Here is a 20,513-nt window from a genome sequence, read left to right as displayed (position 1 = left end):
GGTCCGTCCGCTGCTGATCCGCGGGGTGTAGCCTGCTATTTGGTGGCGGTGTCTGCATGACACCGCCAGCCAAATTAGGAAGCATGTGTAAACATGCTTTTCCGCTACGGTTTTTCCGCCGTGGAAAAGCATGTGGACCTTTGCTTGTGGGGGGTCCTTGCGGGCCCCCAGGGTGAAGGGGGGGTGGGTGCACATGGGAGGTACCTATGGTATCCCCCTGCATTTGCATGCACATACCGGCAGGCACCGCACGGTGCCTGCCGCTTTGTACATGCAAATGCAATGCATGAATTTTTAACATTGCGGCGGGTGCTGCTTGAAGCAGCACCCGCCGCAATGTTAAAGATACAGGATGTGACCGCCAGGGTGGCGGTCACATCCTAATTGGCATGGAGGGACCGCCGCTGCCCTTGCGGACGGTTCCTCCACCTTTGGGGTGGCGGACGGACGCAGGTCCGTCCGCCATCCTAATGACCCCCTTGGTTTGGTCCTGTAGGTCAATAGCTAATTTCTGGTTGGAAGTGGTCAGACACATAGAGGCCATTACTGCGACCCAGATTACACTCACTCCACTGGTAGTCTTGTTGAGTTATGTTAAAGAGACCCCAAAAGGCTCTCGAAAATTGGCAGCGATGCTATTGCTTCTAGCCAAACGTCAGATAGCATTCCATTGGAAAAAAATAAGACCACCTACAGTTGCAAGATGGCTACATACTGCCGCTTATTGCAAAGATCAATTGACCCGATACAGGGAGTTACAGCCTAGACCTGTTGATATATGGGGACCCTACGTGGCTTGGTTGGAAGCCGGAGGTATGGATCATGTTACTGAAAGGGATGTCTCAGACAACCATTTGCCGAGTGCATGCACATGGGGTATGGAACGGATATGCACGCGGCCGTGACTGTAATGCCAAAACCGATTCGAGATCCCAGTGTCAGGCGTTGGGTATTAAAATGTTCTCTATGTTTTATGGATGACTCAGATCTGATTATGGTACAGGGATAGTGATGTCCGGATGACTGTGTACAGTTGTAGCAGAGGGTGGGGGATTAGCTGAGTTATAAGATTTGTGTGAGTTTATACAACAACTATTGCGCAAGGACTAGTAAGTATGTGTAAAGTTAATCTGAATGTATCGCAAGAATATACCTGGTCATAGCATTCTATATTCGTATACAATCACCGCCGAGCCCCTGGGATGTTGGCACAAGGGCCGTGTACTACTTTAATTCATATAAATCTTCAACGCTGCCGGCCCCAGGGTTGTAGGCAACACTCAGCTGTGTATGCTATACCAACTGCAATAAAGATTGTTGAAAATTAAAAAATAATACAAAATAAAATAAATAAACTTACCTGTGATCATGCTGCTTGAAAAAAGTAGTAATATTCGAACTTTTAGCAACCAAAAATATTTCCCACCAAGCCCCTCAACCTCGATGCCTAGCAGGTCAAGCAGGTCCTGTTCCCATTCCAGTATGTCTGCCAAGCAGAGTATCAGCTGCTCAGGATACTAGTGGTGCAGCGCATACAGCGCCACACTTGCCCCCAGAGCAATCTTCCCAGGCCTGCCACCTGCTCCCAACATGCATGAGAGGTGGCACTACACCCAAAAGATGAGTGCTGCCAACTCTGCCTTAAACACACAATTGATGGACGGAAAGTAGAACAAATAAAAACATTCACCCCCAGTCAAGAGATCTGGGTTGAATCTATCATTCTTTTTCAGTCTTGACCCTGTGGCTCACAGGAACAGTCCAGCCCTAACTGCCAACTCTGCCTTGCCAAAAATAGGGCGGGCTGCTCCACAGGCGTTGCCTACAGGTGTTTAGGGTGGCGCTGCCTGCTTCTGCCATCAGGGCTGGGAGTTGGACTTTGATGGGAAGGAAAACAGGAGGGCACAGGTCAGGAATGGAAAACAAAAACAAAGTACAAAAAAGTCAAAACAAACACACACAGAAACATACATACAGTGCTGATCTGATGGGGTGGAATGGAATGGAAGGGATTGGATTAGAGGAAAATCAAAGCAGGAGAAGAAACTAGCAGGAGCAGGTAAAACAAAACAGCTGCGAGTTTGCGCACTGTGTGGTACAGCTTGTGCTGATTTTTCAGTGTGGAAAGTGCTACCTGCACTAAAATCGCAGCACAAGCAGTGCGACATGCATTTTCTGACCGTTCGCGGAACTCCGCTGCATCTTCCAGAGTTTTTATGTAACATTATGTGAAATTCCACAAGATCTGCCCAGGTTACACATGACCAGGAGTCTCTCTGAGGGTGGAGGCTAGGAAATTAGCATCAACATCCAAAAGCTTCAGTTCCCAGCACAAATCTTCACATGGGTCCTCCATGCTGCATAATCCCAGTGGCCCTGACAATAGGATTGCTCTTTAGAGTGCTTTGAAGGCTGTCATTATGATGGTATTCACATTTCACAAGTAACAGTCAAATATTTGCCATGTTTCCAGATCCAAAAACACATTATTTAGAATAACTCTACTAATAAACAGACATTCATACGCATATTACTACAGTGCAGTAACACTGGCATGAGAAAAAACACAGGGGCATATTACCAAGGGCCATTATCGCCGCTTTGTCTGGACTTTTTCCCGCTAAAGTGACGATAATTTGATTGCCCAATTACCAAACTGTTGCTAACACTAGTTAGCGACAGCTAGTAGGCAATAGTGATCATCTTGGGGCCCACTTTGCATGTCAGCGATAATTATCGTTAATGACATGCAAAGTGGGTGTGCAAAGATGTTAGCGACTGTTTCCAGTCGCTAATATCGCTATCTCCTATTACCAACAATGGCTTAGTTTTGGAAATATTCGCGCTAAGCGCGAATATCTCCAAAAGCTAACGCCTGCCCAGAGCAGTTCTTAGCCATGTTATCCAATGGAAGGTGGACAACATGGCTAAGAGCATTTGAACGATAATGTGTGAATATCGCTGTATTTATAGCGATATTCACGCATTTCGCCTGCTTTTTATCGTTTTAGAGATATACCTTGCTAATAGCAAGTTATCTCTGCGATAAAAACAGGTGAACCGCGGCGATATTATTTTCACCGCTGAGACTACTTAGCGATAAATATCGCTGTAGGTTGGTAATATGCCCCACAGTTTGCTACATCATAGATTGCGTTGTACAATGACAGTGCAAAAGGAAACAACACTGCTAGTAGGAGCACGGCTACTTCAATGTGGTTTGATCCCACATCAGGAATTTAACCTCTTCCATCCTGAATTTGATTAAATATATTTTTATAAAACTAATACATTTGAAAAACTATTTCGGGATAAACCATCTATTCAGATGCAGAGACTGTAATATGCTTCGTCTCTTGCGAGGTATCACCCCTCCCCACAATCAACAATGCGTATTACACTCACCTTCGCTCTCTGTCTCTCTCTTTCTCTGTATAAAAAGCCGGATTTCCGAGTAACCTGTGCAATATGGACAATATTTCAAAGTTCCCTGAAATATGGATCTGCAGAGGTGTACAACTTACCACTGATTAATTAACATTTTATTCATGAAAGGTAAACAAATCCTGAACATTTGTAATTCCAATCAGTACTCATTATTAGCTCCTTCAGAGAACCCCCAGGGTTGGTGAGCCTGACCATACCTGCAAGGGCTCTGTATTCCCTTTACAGCTTCATACCATCTTACCAGTTTCTGAATATACTTCTTCCAAGTGGGTTGCTTCTATAACATGGGGCCCAGTCACAGTTATATCTAGAATTCTTGATTTATGAACTGGAAGGTCTCCATTACCAGAACTGTCAGGGACTCAGGGCTCAAGCGGGCATCTCCTCACCAAGGACTACACGCAGCCCTTGCAGGAACCATCAGGCTCACCAGCCCTACCCATTTTGGTTCTGTCAAAGGAACTGTGGTTTCATAAATGAGGAAGTCCTGAGGAAGGGGTGCATCACCGAAACACACGTAAAAGATTAAGTTACAGCCACAGTGCTTAATTTGAGCCGGTGTTTTCCGGTGCTCATCACCAGCACTTAATTGTCAACACCGGAGCTTGTGACAGTCTGCCACAAGGTGGTGCTGTGTAGCTTACTGCAGATAACCACAACCGTGAATTATTAATTCAATAATCATAAAAAATTACTATGGCCTGCCGCCCAAGCCATCCTTATAGCTTTGGTGGCCTGAAATAGTCCAAATTGTCACACTTGTAGGAGTGCGATGGTTAGTAGCTGTGTTGTTACTCTCATTGCCAGTATCGCAGGGGGGCAATGTGTGGTGCAAGTTGCGCTGGCTTCCTGAAATGAGCCTTGGCACTTTTTTTTTTACAAATTAAGCACTGCTCAGTAGCAGGCATGGCCAGTGCAGAGCGTTATACCAGGGCGGTGGCGTCAGGCGGGGGAGGGTCAGGCTGGGGGGTTGTAAAATGCAGGATATGGACCATTACAAGTAAGTACCGGAAAAAAAAAACGAATTTTGTTGCCCGCGCTGCATCGCCAAATGTGATGCAGCGCGAGCAACGAAATTCTTTTTTTTTTTCCGGTACTTACCTGTAATGGTCCATATCCCGCATTTTACAACCCCCCACCCTGAGCCTCCCCCGCCTGACGTCACTGCCCGGTATAACGCCCTGCACGGGCCGTGCCTGCTCAGTAGTATTACAAAGGAATAGAACTAAGGCAAAAGGAAAAACAATCTGTAGTAAAAATTGTATAACAAGAGAATAAGATTGCCAATATTAACATAAAATAACTATGTGTGGATTTACAGCACAAATTGTTATGGATGTGAAAAACTAAAGAGATTCGTCAGTTATTGCATGCATGGAGGCATGATTGGGCATGAATGTAGCAGGGTGAGGATGTAGTGAGTGATTATATGAATGTTGTTTTTTGAAACCTATGTTTATATGTAAGTTATCTTAGGAAAACTATATTTATCCAACTCAGGATGGCCCACCTGAGGTTGTTACATTGCTGCAATTGTTTTAAACTATCAGATAGCAGTTGATAAAATAAGATAATCACATTTTTAAGAGTGTTATTAAAATATGTACATAATTATTGGAAATAAGGAATTAATAAATTTCTGACATTGTGTACTTTCTGCGCTGCACATGAATACCCAGTAGTACAGGTATGAGTGAGAATGGTATTACGGTTGCCAGGAAATGGTTCTACTAATTCTATTTCCCTATGATCCTCCTGCTTTTGAAAAACGTGGTCTATCGAAAGCAAGCTCCAAGTATGCTTGACTGGGAACACAGCTTAGATTGGCACATTAATCTAACATGAAAAAGGTTTGTATCCATTAGTAAAACTGGCATAAAGGCAGCAGAGACACTGCGGAGAGCAAACATCACAACCACATTTAATTAGATGGCTTCTCAAATCAATACGTGAGCAATGCAGTAGCCATTAAATTGTTTTAGTGATACCTGCGGTATTACTTTGCACTTTTTGAGCTAAGTTATAAGTCCTTTTATAAAGTACTACAATTAGATTATTTTCTGTTGCATTTGCAAACGAGTTATATTCATTGGTATAGTAGAGCCTTAGAATGCGCTTTGGAAAACATGGCATCAGCTGTTTGTGCAAGTAAAGCATGCTCTTCAAATAAATTCTCTGCAGAAGGGAAATAGCTACGAATCCATCACCTCCAAACATTCTTTCAACACTATGGCCACAGAAACTGCATTAAAAACGTGTAAGATATAGCTCAACAGTTGTTCTTCCCCTCCATAGGTACTGATGCTGCACCTCACCAATAAAATGTAAAGTGGGCAATTTTTTTTTTAGATTGCCTGTGTTCCAATACAAAGGGGGCATGATCTAGCATTCAGGCTGATAATTTTTCCCTAGGCCTTGGCTGAGACTAATGTGCACGTTTGGTCACTGTTTTTATGGTGTTGGGTTAGAATATTGACTTTAAAATATTGTGGCACATCAATAGTGTTACAAAAATGTTGTTACTACAAAAATACTGTCAGATAAGATACTGTTGGCATGAATATTGGTTTTTTGGTATATAATATGGTTTTCAAGAATGCTGTTTTTAATATTGTGTTCTTTTTAATGTTTTAGTTAATACATTAATTATAGTTTTAATTTAGATAGTTTGTAATATTAAGTGTTATACTAATTTATTTTTACATTTCATTAATTATTAGTGAAGTAGAGGGTTGTTGGTTTTGTACGGGAATAGGTTGGGAAGATAATTAAATTATAAAACTAATCAAATTAAACAGCAATTTATTTTTATTGAAAATAAATCATATAATTGATTATTAATTAAGTTAATTGTTTAATTGTTAAAGTATATTTTTAATTTTCATTTGTTAATTTTTATTAATATTTAAATTTTATAATTAGTTATAGTAAGTTATATTTTAGTAGAGTGTTGTTGCGTTTGTAGAGGAATAGGGTCAGAATTTAATTACAATATTTTACAATATTAAAAATTTACATTTAGGGCCTCACTATGATGTCGGTCGGAAAGGCTCCGAACGGCATTCGGATTTTCATAACCCGTGTCGGTACCCATGTTTCCGACTGACTTGGAAATTTTTCCGACCCACCGATTACGATAGAAGCTAACCGTTCGATAATTCCGAATCGGTTCCCAGCAGCATTTGGGGAATCTGAGTCGGTTGGAGGCGAATTGTAAAGCTCTACAGACCGTGTTAACGACAGACGTATTACGATGTCAGATACGGACAGCCTTTCCGAAACGGTCTGTCCGATATGGAATCGCTATTGGAAACTGACTTTGGCCGTAGTAGTCCCCCCTTCATCCGGAGGCCTACGGTTGGAGCCCATGGGCGTACCCATGGGTCTCTTCTTTACAACCATGCACAGTGTGGCAGGCACTGTCACAGAGTACAAGGTTTTCCGCAACCACCCCTTTTTTCATTGGGAGCCAGTGCTGTCAGTCGGAACACAGGCTCCCATTGTAGTCAATAGGAGTCCGACCGAACGGTGTTCGAAACATCGTGAATAGCCGGTCAGACTCTCCAAACCCGAGTTGGTCGGAACCGATACCGACAAGAAGTCAGTTCTGGATTGCTTTCTGACTGACATCGTAATGAGGCCCTTAATTGTAATGAGTGTTTTATTGTAAATTCATTATTTAATTGTTCATTATATATGTCAATTGTTACATTATTTTTTAATTAGTTAATTTTCATATATATTTAATATTATCATTAGTAATAGTTGTTTATATTTTAGTAGTGGGTTCTTCAGTTTGTAGGGGAATAGGGTCGGAAGTTTAAAAAAAAATCTATAATTTAAATTTAAAGTTGAGTAGTTTTTTATTGTGAATGAAATATCTATTTGACTATTCAGTTGTAGATTATTTATTTAATTGATTATTAACTATGCAAATGGTTCAATTGTCACATTTAAAAAGAAATTGCAAATGTTAATGTATATATTAATTCTCTTGAATTTTTGTATGTGGAATAATTTATTTTTATATTGTTTTTTTAGTATTAATGTAACTTAAATAATTTTGGATTGATTTGAAGTTCTGAATTGTTTTTTTACTTAGGCAAGTGAATGTTATAAGAAGTAATTAAATGTGTTTGTTTTTAATTATTTTATATTTTACAATGTTTTAATCTTGTTATCAAATATATAGTATTTTTTTCTGTTTACTAAAATGTATTTACTTTTTTTAGGTATTGAAATATTTTTAGTAGACTAATATGGGAGTAGTTAATTTAACCCTTCTGAAGTCCAACACTTTCCCTAATGTTGCTTGGACTACAATGTGAATAGTAAATCTAAGCCCTCCAAAGTCCAGTACTTTCCTTACTGTTGCATATACTGGAGTGAGAACTGTAAATGTAACCCCTCTGAAGTCCAACGCTTTCCCTCCTGTTGTATAGATGGAAGTGGGAATAATAAGTGTCACCCCTCCAAAGTCAAATGCCTTCCCTAAAGTTTTTATACTAGAGTGGGCATAGTAAATCTAGCTCCTCCAAAGTCTAGCGCGTTTCCTATTGTTGCAAACAGTGGATTTTACATATTGTTAATGTTGCTTATTTTTCATTTTTCAAATATTCTAGGCTTAGAAATGTATATATTGCTTTTGAGTGATGTTTGTATAATTTTATATTTACTATATTGTCTAGTTAATACACTTTTATATAAATACTGTTTCAATTTTTTTTTATTTCTGACTTTATACAATCTGAACATTTGTAAAAGAATTAAGCTATTATCACTATATTCCAAAAAGATTTTATTCTTAAATTTAGTGTAGAGTATAAATAAATAAAACTAATTTTAATATGTTTATTTTAATTAGTTTAATAATTGTGTTGCTTGTATACATGTTTGTTCATTTCTAATTTATTTTACTGTTAATATTTAAAATTAAAATATTTTTAAACATTTGCTATTTATTACTGAGAACTCTTCAAAAGTCATATATAATATATACAAATATATGTACTCAAATATACATATATATATATATATCATTTAAAAAAATAAATAGATTTATTAAATAAACATTAGATTACTTTTAAATAATAAACTCCAGAGAAAGCCATCTCCCTCACCTATCGCAAGTTATGCAATAATCTTCCTGATCCCTTCCAGTCACTATGGTCCAAATAGGAGGAGGACCTGGGCCCCTTAGAGGAGGAGGACTGGCGCTCGGCCTTAATGTCCCCGAGGGAATCGGCTATCTGCCATAGGTTTAGGTTGATTCAATTGAAGGTGTTGCATAGAGCGTATATGTCTGCCCTTACCCTGGCCAGTATTGGGAGGTGCCCTGATACACTATGTTTACGAGGTTGTGGTCTCCCTGGTACCTTCTACCACATCCTATGGGACTGCCCGGTGGTTCAGCAGTTTTGGGCGGAGCACTTCGGAAAATGAGCAGCTCCCTGGGTAAGCCCCTCTCACCACTGCCCAAGGAATGTGTCCTTAATATATGGGGGGCCAATGACCTGACTGATCATGAGATGCAATGGTCAGCGTTAGGATTTCTGCTGGTTAAGCGTTCGATAGCAATGAAGTGGGGATCGCCAGACAGGACATTGGTGGTGGGGTGGGTGGCTGAAATGGATAGATGTATGATCGCCGAAAAGACAGTCTACAAAGTTCGAGGATGCCCCAAAACGTGGGACAAGAAGTGGGGGCATTGGAATGCTTTTCCGGGAGAAATATATGAATCTTCTACAGCTGAACTGGCTATGTCCTGTGTCGGACATGTGGGAGGACCTGTGCTTTTATAGGGATTTATTTGTTCGCATGTGACTTTATATAAACTGCAGTGCTCATGGCTGATTTCTGACTCCGCCTTCTATGTTTCATTTATGTTTTAATCTATAAAAAACAGGCCACTGGCATATCCTTGTTCGAATTGGTTGTTCTGTGTATGTCTCGCTCTGCTGCGCCGCCGGACCCTGGGTTGTTTATTTTGATTTAACAAAGGTCCTAGGTTTAGAAAAATATATCTAAAGAAATAATTTACACAAGCTCGAAATCAAGGCTGTGTTTTTCCTTCTTCAGTGTCCAGCCGGACCTAGAAGCGTTTATTTTGGAAAATATTTTAAATATAAGCAGAATATGGCGAGACAAGTCGCACATTGATAACTGGGCACAAGCCTGTACCTAGTCAAGGAGAGACAATACAAGGAAAAGAACAAACAGTTTTACAGGCAAACAAGGAGAGCAGGGTGGCTTATAGTGCAATGTAAATAAATTTTGAATAAGCTCAAACCCACAGTAGCTGCCGTGACACATATAAATCATAAAACGAACAGTACTGCACAAACAGTCTTACAAGGAGAGCAGGGTGGCTTATAGTGCAATGTAAATAAATTTTGAATAAGCTCAAACCCACAGTAGCTGCCGTGACACATATAAATCATAAAACGAACAGTACTGCACAAACAGTCGACGAACGTTTCGATCCCTATCTCCAATGATATAGTGGGATCATCTTCAGGACTACAGTTAACTTTGCCTGATTTATCGAGTAAGCCTGTGGGGTTTAAACAGGAAAAAAGAGGGAAAGAAGATTTCTGCATCAATTCATTACAGAGTAAGCAATAAGAAACAAGTCAATTACCACTTATACCATACAAAAATGCAACACGTGCACATGCAGTTGCTTGTTTCCAAAGGGCACAGGTGGCTATGTGCACATATTTGGAGTGAGGGCATTCGAGTGAAAAATTAGGACATGCCGCATTCTGCATCAATTCATTACACAGTAAGCGATAAGAAACAAGTCAATTAACACTTATACCATGCGAAATTGCAACACGCACACATGCAAGTTGCTTGTTTCCAAAGGGCACAGGTGGCTATGTGCACATATTTGGAGTGAGGGCATTCAAGTGAAAAATTCGAGTGAAAAAATTAGGACATGCCGCATTCGATTATCCTGAGGTAGTGCTAAGTGGTAGCGGAAGTTTAGTCAAAAAATGACCGTGGTGGGGGAGTGTTGGCAGACACATCACGATGAGGTGAATAAGGTCCTAATACAAATTAATAATTACCGCGCGCGAGGCCAGATGAGTGGGCCGTTGGTAAAGACAAATCCCGGTGTGCTCAGGTTCCGTTTAGGTATAAGCCTGTATAACAATATTTTGGTCATAAAAATTGCCTGACCGGTGATTAAGATACAAAAGAGTAGTTAAAAAATAGTTACCGGGTCGCAATATAGCGTTTGTCATAGGAGGTAAGTAAGTATCGGCCCAGTTTGGTCAAATCGAGTAGGACCTGAAAGGGTGATATGTAATTAGAGCTGGTGAAGTGAAGCCGGGGTGGCGACTTACATGCAGTGAGAGAGTTAAAACTTTACCGTTAAAGCCTAGCAACTAGCATTGGCTTGAAGTGGAAGCTGCATTTGTGCGTTTTTTTGTTCCTGTGAAAGAAACATAAGAAATTGGGCGTTGCAGGTGGCGGAGAGTGAAAAAGGATTAATAATAAAACGGCGGGTGCGGGCAAGTGGTTACCGTAATCGTGGTGTGAATTCCACGTTGGGCGCTCGAGGGCGTCAGCCGTTTCCGTGCGAGCCTACAAGGGAAAATGTGGAAGGCGCACATGAAGTATTGAGGGCTAGGTTAGGTCCTCGAGAGTATCAGGAACATGCAGCGGTGCGAGACTTACCGAGATCAGCTCGTAGTGGGGCCGCAATGGGGTTCCCGTTCTGAAGCTCGATGGCTTGGTGTTCAGCGTCTGCATGCAGCGGCGCTTACTGTTAACCGTCAAGTGGGTGATGGGAAGTGAGGACGGACTAGATCGAGAGTGAGGCTGTGGTAGCGAGATTGGGCGCCATCTTGGAGTAGGCGATCCAACAGTTGAATGGAGGTGAACCCCTATGTGCCCGAATGGTGAAAGGGAAAACGTGTGGTGATATACTCGTGCCAGAGTGCGGTTTCCTAATAAAGAACGATCTTACAATGATTATGAGCAACTGACATTTCAAAAAATGTTACATTAAAGTACAGACAATTATGTATGCATATAGGCTCATGCAAAGGAAAACTTTCAGTGTCCAGTTTATATTAGGCTGGTCCAGTCCTCTGTTCTGTTGAGGCCGTCCTGGATGGAATTGAACTGTATAATAGACTTCAGTTCTTCCTTATTGAGTAACTGACCCATGTTGCCACCTCTTGGTGGGAGTCTCAATACTTTCAGGACAGTCCACTTTAAGTCACTGTCAGAATGTTTTGTTCTGGGTTGTTGGCCGAAGGGCTGTGTTGGATGGATATTGAACTGATTGCTGTTGCCGGCCCCTGGGTTGTAGGCTTGCAGATGTGTCTTAAAGAACTGTATAATAAAGGCCTTTAAAAAAAAATAATAAACTACTTTAAATACATTACTTTAACGTCGATATTTAGTATGAAATCAATATTTTTAGGTCAAATTCTTTTTTTTAAAAAGTTTTTGAAAACCTTTATTGTGCATTAATAAAGAACAAATACGGGCCCACAACCATCAGGCCGGCCACGGATACTCTTGAAGCACCAGCGCATACAATACGGCGACACAGTAGCACATTATTACAATAAGCAAGCATTTAAAAGTTACACAGTAGATCATCGCAGTACCATGTCACAGGAGCAGTGAAGGTTATTTTAAAATTTTTGATTTGCAGCTATTGAAACTCGACTGGTTTAATTTTTATATAAACAATAGGCTAAGAAAATAGAGTCCGTGCAGGCGTAACATGACAGTAGCGACAAATTTATCACGGAGTCAACAACCCATAGGTCAAGTCCCCCCAGGCGGTGTGGCGGATCAAAGTTCATGCAGCAGGAGTATCAGACCAACATCATAACCAGTGTCCACCGCCACCCACCCTCTACCAGTCCCAGACACAGACCCAAGATAGAATAAAGAAGAAGAAACTAAAACGAAGGAAAAAAAAAAGGCTCCATAGAAACTGAAACCAAAAACTAAAATCCCATCCCCCAACCCCCCACCCTACATGCATGCAGAGGCTACGGCCTACCCCCCCCCCTCCAGCAGTGTGTCTGTCGCCCAATAAACCCGAAATATAGACAAGGAAAGAAAGAAGAGAAAGAGAAAAAAGATAGTGCATATCCGAAATATAGAGAGTAAGAAAAGAATAACCTGATCTACAACTCCCATAAAAGAAGAAAAGTGGGGAGGAGCCCACCACCCGTCCCTCGGCAGCCTTCTCCAACAATACAATAACAGCACATAAGAGAAAAGACGATGATATTACACAATACGAGCAAAACGATTGAGAAGCACAAGAGCGGCACAGGACGCGATCAAGAGTAACAATACACCACCCACGTGCCCGGGTCAGCAACGAAGAAATCGCCAAGCTTTATAGAAATGCGTTCATCCCTGTCCAGTTTTCTCCCGTCCATCCCTGCGAGCATCGGCAACCCAGGGGAGCATAAACGAGGAGGCGAGAGAACCTGCCCGACACAAACACTTGAACACACCAGTCACAAGCAGATCCAATGATCCCATGATGAGTGCAGAGTACACAGTCCCCAAGTTGTTAGAAGTAGCCGGGCAAGGGGAGAGAGTATCAGTGTTCAGCCCTTCCTGGAGCGGACCCCAAGGGTCGGGGGGTACGGCAGAGGGAAAAAGCTCCCGTTGCGGTCGCAATCCCCTGATCTCACATCGTCCCGGAAAAACACCATCCACAACAGAAGACACCCCGGGACTTGGGGCATCGGAGCCGTCTCCATCGCAGGCAGCAGCCATCTTGTTGCAGGCGGACATGGAGGAAGGAGGGTCACTGTAAACCTGTGGGACAGCCATTTTGAAGCTACGCAGTTCACTCGTTATGCCATCCATCTTGCCAGCCAGGGTTCTAGAAGAACAAACGATATCATGGCGAAGGGAAACAACAGCCGCCAATAATGCACCATAGCACTGCACCCCTTCATGTGTTCCCTCAAGCATGGCCCGCTGCCCCACACGTCCGCGGGCGCACCGCGACGTAGGCTTCCCAGGGACGCAGTGCAAGATGTCCTCCGTAGACCTCATTGTAAAACACATAATGGGTCGGCAGTTCGTCTAGTGGCAAAGAGCGGCAGGTAGTACCAGGATGTAGCCACAAACAGCGTCTCTTAGAATGCCTCCCCATCCGGCACCAAGGGGGCTGAAAACCCGGGAGTCACCCGCCGTTTTCAGGAGAGTGCACAAACAGTCTCTGGGCAGGCAACAATCCGGGCTCGTGCGGACGGGCGATACACTTAAGCAGACAGACAGGCACACACAGATCTGTACCTGCAGCCTCGTATGGCGTACTCTGCAAGTTCATCCGTCGCGCGACAAAAGTTCCGGCCGGGCCACCCAATGCGCCGAAGTCCGATGTTATCCGCTCGGCTGCCGGTCACTAGTTCCACTCGAGGTCCCGGCTCCGGAGCTGTTGCAGGCCTCAAACTGCAATCGGACGGATCGCCCACTTGCGCCGCAGTATGAACTCCGGAATTTCGGCACGGGACGTCGGAGCCCGTCTGCGTTCTCGGCGTGCCGTCTTGGCCCAGGATCGCCGACAGGATAGATGAAAGGAGATGGCGGTCTCCGGAGCCGAGGAACTACGCGTCCGACCCGGACGCCATCTTGGCTCCTCCTCCTAGGTCAAATTTTTTAACAATATTTGTGACACAATATTTTTGTAGTTTTAATTAAAATTATAAGATCAAAATATTTTTGCCAAAAGATATTTATGTCACTATTAATGTTCGTAATATCATGTCAGTGATCCGTCTCTCCTGGTACAGATAAACTAAAAAACAATAGATCGGAATGCATCTGGAATATTTACCAGATTTTCATCCTAATTTAAATCTTTCAATGTTTCTCATTTGCGCCTCTATTTTTGACTATTTCTTTTGTCCAAACTCTTTGGCCAAGATGTAAATAGCTTTTACAGTTTGGATTACCCACATAATCATTTTTGGAGAGCTGCAAACCAGAGAATTTATGGAAAGATACACAGGGGTAGGCTATTGGCTCTCAGGGCTAAAACAAAGCTGATCTTGTAAGAAAATCCTGTAATTCTGTGACACACTGCAGGGGTGGGGATGGGTGACAGGCACAGGGTGGGGAGGCAGAGGCAGACTGGCCCATAGGTGGATATGGACACCCTGTGACAGGCAAGTGCCCAAAGTAAGCCGGTGATGCAGACAGTCACAGTCAGTCACATGTCATGCTACTGACTCTGCTCAAGCCACTCATTGCCGATTACATAAATCTGTTATAGTCTTATACCTATACTAGACATTATTTCCTCTCCATGCTCTTTTTTGCCTCTCTCAGTTGTCCCACCCCTCTCCATTTTTGCTCAAATGTCCCTCACCAGGCTGGCACATGTATCTGTGTCTCTACTGTTTCTTCTTAACCAATGTCGATCTTTTTTGTCTTGGCTTTCTTCTTCTCCCGGGAACCATCACTTCCTCTTCAATTTTTTTCTTTTTTTCTCTCTCACTCCCTTCATGTGCTGAGGAAGTGTTGGAAGGAAAGACCAGCACCAGCATCAGCTCTACACGGAGACATGGAAGGAGCTGGCTGGATTCAGAGCTGTACCAGTAACATAGAGTATCAGGAAAGAGATCCATGTGTGAGAAGACAGAGAGACACAGCACCTCTGTGTATCTGCATGGGTGCATTCATGTGTCTGTGTGAAAATGCATGCATATGTGTGTGTAATACAGCTATGCAACTTAACCCCAAACCGAAGCTTTAGACACTGAAAGAATTCGATGGGCTCTGTGCCATGGACAGAGACGTTTTCAGGCATTGGCAAATTGGGAAATTGTTCAGGGCCCCTATCTTCCTTTCTCTTTATTTACCCACTATCTGTTCTATTTCTCTGTGTAAGCCTCTCTCTGCCTACCTTTACATCTCAATCTCTCTCCCCCCAACTGAAGGCTGTTTGGGTCCAACGCATCACATAGTTCAGCTGCTTTTGAAAGATTCTGAAAGTTTAACATATAATTCAATTCTTTTTGGTATCATGCGGGCTTGAGTCAGAAGGAAATGGGTAATAACATCCAAAGTTGTTCTGAACAGGGGCCCCAAAAATAGGTTGCGCCCAGGGCCCCCAAAATCCTTGAGATAACACTGGCCTTGGGCTTGTTGTACGCATGTACGCATGCACACACAGCTTTTCTGGCTTCATTTTCCTAGATTCCAAGAGAACTTTGGGATGAACCACTGCCAGACATCTGGGTCCAGCCTGACTCAATACTTTAGTTGCTCGTGCACTATTTGCTACCCATAGATTTGTCGGACACCCAGAATCTAGAAACTGCCCAGCAGTGCAATGCTCCTCATAACATTCAAAAAAACGTTAGCAGGTTAGACACGCTAAGGTGAGGGCAGAAGGCACGCCATACAGTTCCAACATTTCAGTGCAACACATTGGAGGCCTGATTGCGGGTTTGGCGGTGCAGGAGTGGACCGCCATGCCAGCGGCCCGCTCCCGCCCCACTAAACCCATGGTCAGCCTGCCCATCGTGTTACTAATGCTAATCATGTCTGGCAGGCTTTTTTGGGCAATCCCACAACCCCTGAAAATGTGCACCACAATGGGAATGCCCCAAAAAGTTCCTGCATGGCATAGACTGTAAAGTCCATGCTGGGCAGGAACTGAGGTGCATGCACATGTGCCCCCCCTGCATGCACCCCATGGCTCTGAGGCAACAGGGGGGCCCTGTCCATTCTGCCACAGTTTTCATTGAGTAGAAACAGCCATGAAAATCGTGGAAGAGAGGAAACTCATGATATGCTAGGACCGCGGCAGTCCAGCCAAGCATATTGCGGCTTTTACACTGCTGCGCCACCGCCAGGCCTCCGCACTGCAATGGCAGTCCGACCACCTTAGTTGTAATAGGGCGGTCGGAGCACCAGTGCACCGCTGGGTGAGCCGCCACTACTGCGCCTTTGCGAGTCTGGCGGTCCTCAGACTGCCAGACTCGTAATCAGGTCTATCTTTATTTCTCTTTATTTAACCTCTATCTATTCTATTTCTCTGTGTAAGCCTCTCTCCCTGTCTCTGCCTACCTTTAAATCTGACTCTCTTACCCCATCTGAAGGTTGTTTGAGTCCCCACGCACCACATAGTTCAGCTGCAAAGTTTCTAAAAGTTTAACATATAATTCAATACGCTGCGGTCCAGCCAAGCATATTGCGGCCCCTACACTGCTGCGATACCGCCAGGCCTCTGTACTGCAATATCAGTCCGACCACCCTAGTTGTAATAGGGCAGTCGGAGTGCCAGTGCGCTACCTCCATGAGTCTGGCGGTCCTCGGACCGCCAGACTCGTAATCAGGCCTGAGTCTTTTAATTTTAAGGGGAAACATCCTTTAAAAAAGAAACTTTTACCACGCAGTGCTTTTACATCGCAACTTTTACAACGCAAACCATTACAACGCATTGCACTGGGGGGCGCTCTAGGATAGGGAATAGATTTAATTTACTATCCAACACCTTCCCTACTATCCACGGGGACAGGAGTTGGAATAGTAAATTAAACTATTCACTATCCAGCACCCCTCAACACTATGCGTTGTAAAGGCATGCGGTGTAAAAGTTGCGATGTAAAAGCATGATTGGTAAAAGCATGGGTTGTGATGTCATACATTCACTTAGTCATTCCTTGACACTTTTAACAGATGAATTACCTCTACAAACTGGGTGAGCGCCTTCCCATCGTCCTCTTCCATTGCAAACAGCGGTGTGGTTTTCGCTCTCAGCAAGATAACCGTTCTGGCACTCATAGACCACCACACTCCCATAGGTTGTGTTACTGTAAGGGCCTGCTGATGCATTCGGATAAGATGGAGGATCGCCACATTCCACGGCTGCAGGAACAACATAATCAACGCAAACTGTTAAAGAACACATTTCTGAATGCTACACTTAGACATTGAGATGCTTCTTGAGAAATAATGTACAGGGAATCTATACCATAAACGGCTGTATGCATTGTTTCAGGAGATATACAGGTGATTAGAAAAAAGCAAACATGTGCGGCGTAACTGTTTTTACTAGGGTTTCCCTGGAAATTGATCGTTGTACAGTTATATATGCTTTGGTGTTGTCTCTGTCTATGTCCATTATTTTGTGCGTTTGGTTTCGTTGATAACAAAGCAATTATGGGGGAGGAGCTTCGCGGGCAACCAAGATGGCCGCGTAAGCTCGGAGCTCCGAAGACCCTCCGATCCTACGTATTGATCCTGTTAACTATCCTGTCCCACGACGGTGGGAATCAGTTGCGGTGCTGATGCTGATGCGGCGCCCGTTCTCCGTTTGAAGATCCGAGCTTCCTGTACCGAGTTACACCGTCGTGAAGCCTGATGACGACGACACCATAACAGCCTGGCATTGTTGGGACGGCGGCGGCGCTCCTGTGCGGTGGCATTTCGAAAGGGGATGAGCTGCTTCGCTAAGGGCCAGTGACTGTACTGCTCTGATTCGAGGCTTGACGTTCCCTGGGGACGGTGGAGGTGATTATCGACTTCGACCGTCTGGAGGTGGCAGTGGTGGCCTGACCCCATCTCGGGTTGCACGATTCCCGTCACCCATCATGGCGGGCAGAGGAGACCCGGACAAAAGGAAGCCTCCGAGGGTCAGCAGGAAACCTTCCCTCTCGCAGCCCACCATTCCTGAACGCTTCTCCCTCTCCAAGGGTTCGCCTGGCACATCGGGCCGTACCAAAGACTCGCATCGGGATGTATCCCCGGAAGATGCTGAACCCACCCTCCGGGACGTGATGGGAGCCATTGCGGGAGTGAAGGCCGAAATGCACAAACAACATGAAGTGATGTCCCACAAGGTTGATACCCTCACGATCGAGCTCAACCTCATCAGAGCCGACCTCGGGAAGACGAACGGCAGGGTCAAGTCACTCGACATCAAGACGTCGAGTCTGACTACTGACATGTCTGATGTACAGACGGAGGTTCGGGACTTGAAGGCCGCTAATTTGATGCTTGCCCGCCGGCTTGATGATTTTGAGGGACGGGCACGGCGCCAGAAGGTCCGCATTACAGGTGTGCCGGAGGGTGCGGAGGAGGACGCTGCCGATTTATTTGTGGAAGACCTGGTGGTGAAGCACTTGGCTCCCGGGGGCTTGAGTAAGTTCTTCTCGGTGGAGAGAGCTCATAGACTGCCTGGTGGCCAACCGAAATCGGGTGCGTCCCCGCGCCCCATCATTGCCAGACTTTTTAACTACAGAGACCGAGATGCGATCCTACAAGCATCGAGAAGTGGCGGCCCATTGAAATTTCAGAATGCTGATGTGAATTTCTTCCCCGACTTCACTCAGGCTGTACAGAAGCGCCGACAGAGTTTCATGGGTGTCAAACGGAGACTGAGAGAGATGGGGCTGAGATACTCCATGCTCTATCCAGCGAAGCTTCGAATAGAGCATGGCGCTCGAACGCTGTTTTTTGACTTGCCGGATGCAGCTGGGGACTGGCTGGACACTTTGCCTCAGCGTCGGACTACTCCTGAGGATTTGTCGGAAGAGGCGTCGGGCGGTCCTGGTTCCCAGGAATGAACTGTGCCACGTTGGACTTCTTTCGGTGGAGGGCTCTGCGGATGCCATCACTCACTGACTTTTGTTTTCTTTTTCTACTTCTCCTGTTTTCTCAACTTTGGAGGGTAACGGGGGGTGATAGGATGTCTCCCTTCTCCTCTGGGGGCTTTTTGTAGGTTAGTTTATAAGGGGCGACAGGCACACTGCTAGTTGGGGGGGCTTTTAGTCTAATGCAGGGGTGCAGGGTGGGGGGTGGTTGGTTTGTGTGTTCTTCTTTTGCTTTTCCTCTCTCTCCTTTCTCATGGCGAGGCTGTTATTGTTTTGATTACAACGCTGCGGTGGCTGCTTTCTGGGGGGGGGTGGTTGGGACGGGGCATCTTTGACGATGGGGGGGTAAGACTTTAAATGTGCTAAGTTGGAACGTGAATGGGCTGGGGGATCGTATTAAACGTGGTGTTGTGTTGCAAATGTTTAAACGTTGTGTGCCCGATGTTATCCTCCTGCAAGAGACTCATCTTGTTGGCAATACTTGCCAGGCTCTAAACAGAAAGGGGTTCAAAATGGTGGCCCATTCCGGGTTCTCTTCGGGATCCCGGGGGGTTGGGATCACGGTGCGCATGTCTCTTCCCCTGTAGGTGGAGTCCAAAGTGATCGATGATAGGGGACGCTATGTTGCTGTGATGAGCAGATGGGAGGGGCGCACCCTGGTTTTGGTTTCTGTTTATGTCCCCCCGGGCCTGCAGACGGCTACCTTTCAAGATCTCGGAGGCACCATTTTGGGCCTCCCGGAGGGCTTGCTCATACTGGGTGGGGATTTTGACTCTGTGGTTTCGGGTACCCTTGATCGTTTTCCGTCCAGAGATCTGCGCAGTGTACAATCATGGCTCCCGGACTTCATGAGTACTATGGGCCTTATCGACACTTTTCACTCGGGTGCCCACGGTAGCCTCTCCAGAATTGATTACATTCTGACTCCGGCGGCTCAGGCATCGACCGTTTCTGGGGCTCGCCTTATGGCCAGAGGTATATCGGATCACTCCCCAGTTTGGGTATCCTTTGACTTTGGTATTGCGGCGGCGACTAGGGTGGCGCCGGTCAATCCTTGGTACTTCCGCAACCCCAGGACTCGAGACCTCCTTGCTAAAGCTATTGACCTGTATTTTACTGAGAATACAGGTACGGTAACGTCAGCCCTTTCCCTCTGGGAGGCCTTTAAGACTGTCCTGAGAGGGTAGGCTTTTTCCTTGATAGCCGAGGTGCGCAGACGAAGGGATGAGGACATGGTGCGGTTGGAGTCGGATATTGCAGGACTGAACTCCCAGTTTCCCTCTGGGAGGCCTTTAAGACTGTCCTGAGAGGGTAGGCTTTTTCCTTGATAGCCGAGGTGCGCAGACGAAGGGATGAGGACATGGTGCGGTTGGAGTCGGATATTGCAGGACTGAACTCCCAGTTGGCGCTGGGACCGACACCCGAACTGTTACACGCTCTCTCCCTGAAGCAGTCGGAATA

The 20,513-nt window shown here is 44.8% G+C and overlaps 1 protein-coding gene across 4 annotated transcripts in view; it reads right to left on the bottom strand.

The window, feature by feature from the left end:
- Positions 1–20,513, bottom strand: part of SUSD1 (sushi domain containing 1) — a 767,543-nt gene that overhangs the window by 439,384 nt on the left and 307,646 nt on the right. For all 4 annotated transcript variants that reach the window (XM_086962059.1, XM_086962061.1, XM_086962060.1 and 1 more), the window contains one exon: positions 17,146–17,325. In XM_086962059.1, the coding sequence (XP_086818185.1) occupies positions 17,146–17,325 (180 nt within the window). The remainder of the gene's footprint in view (positions 1–17,145; positions 17,326–20,513) is intronic.

Source organism: Lissotriton vulgaris, chromosome 3_1, assembly GCF_964263255.1.
Source record: "Lissotriton vulgaris chromosome 3_1, aLisVul1.2, whole genome shotgun sequence".
Classification (NCBI taxonomy): Eukaryota; Metazoa; Chordata; class Amphibia; order Caudata; family Salamandridae; genus Lissotriton; species Lissotriton vulgaris.
Note: the sequence above shows the minus strand (reverse complement) of the source record. Positions and strands in the feature narration are given on the sequence as shown.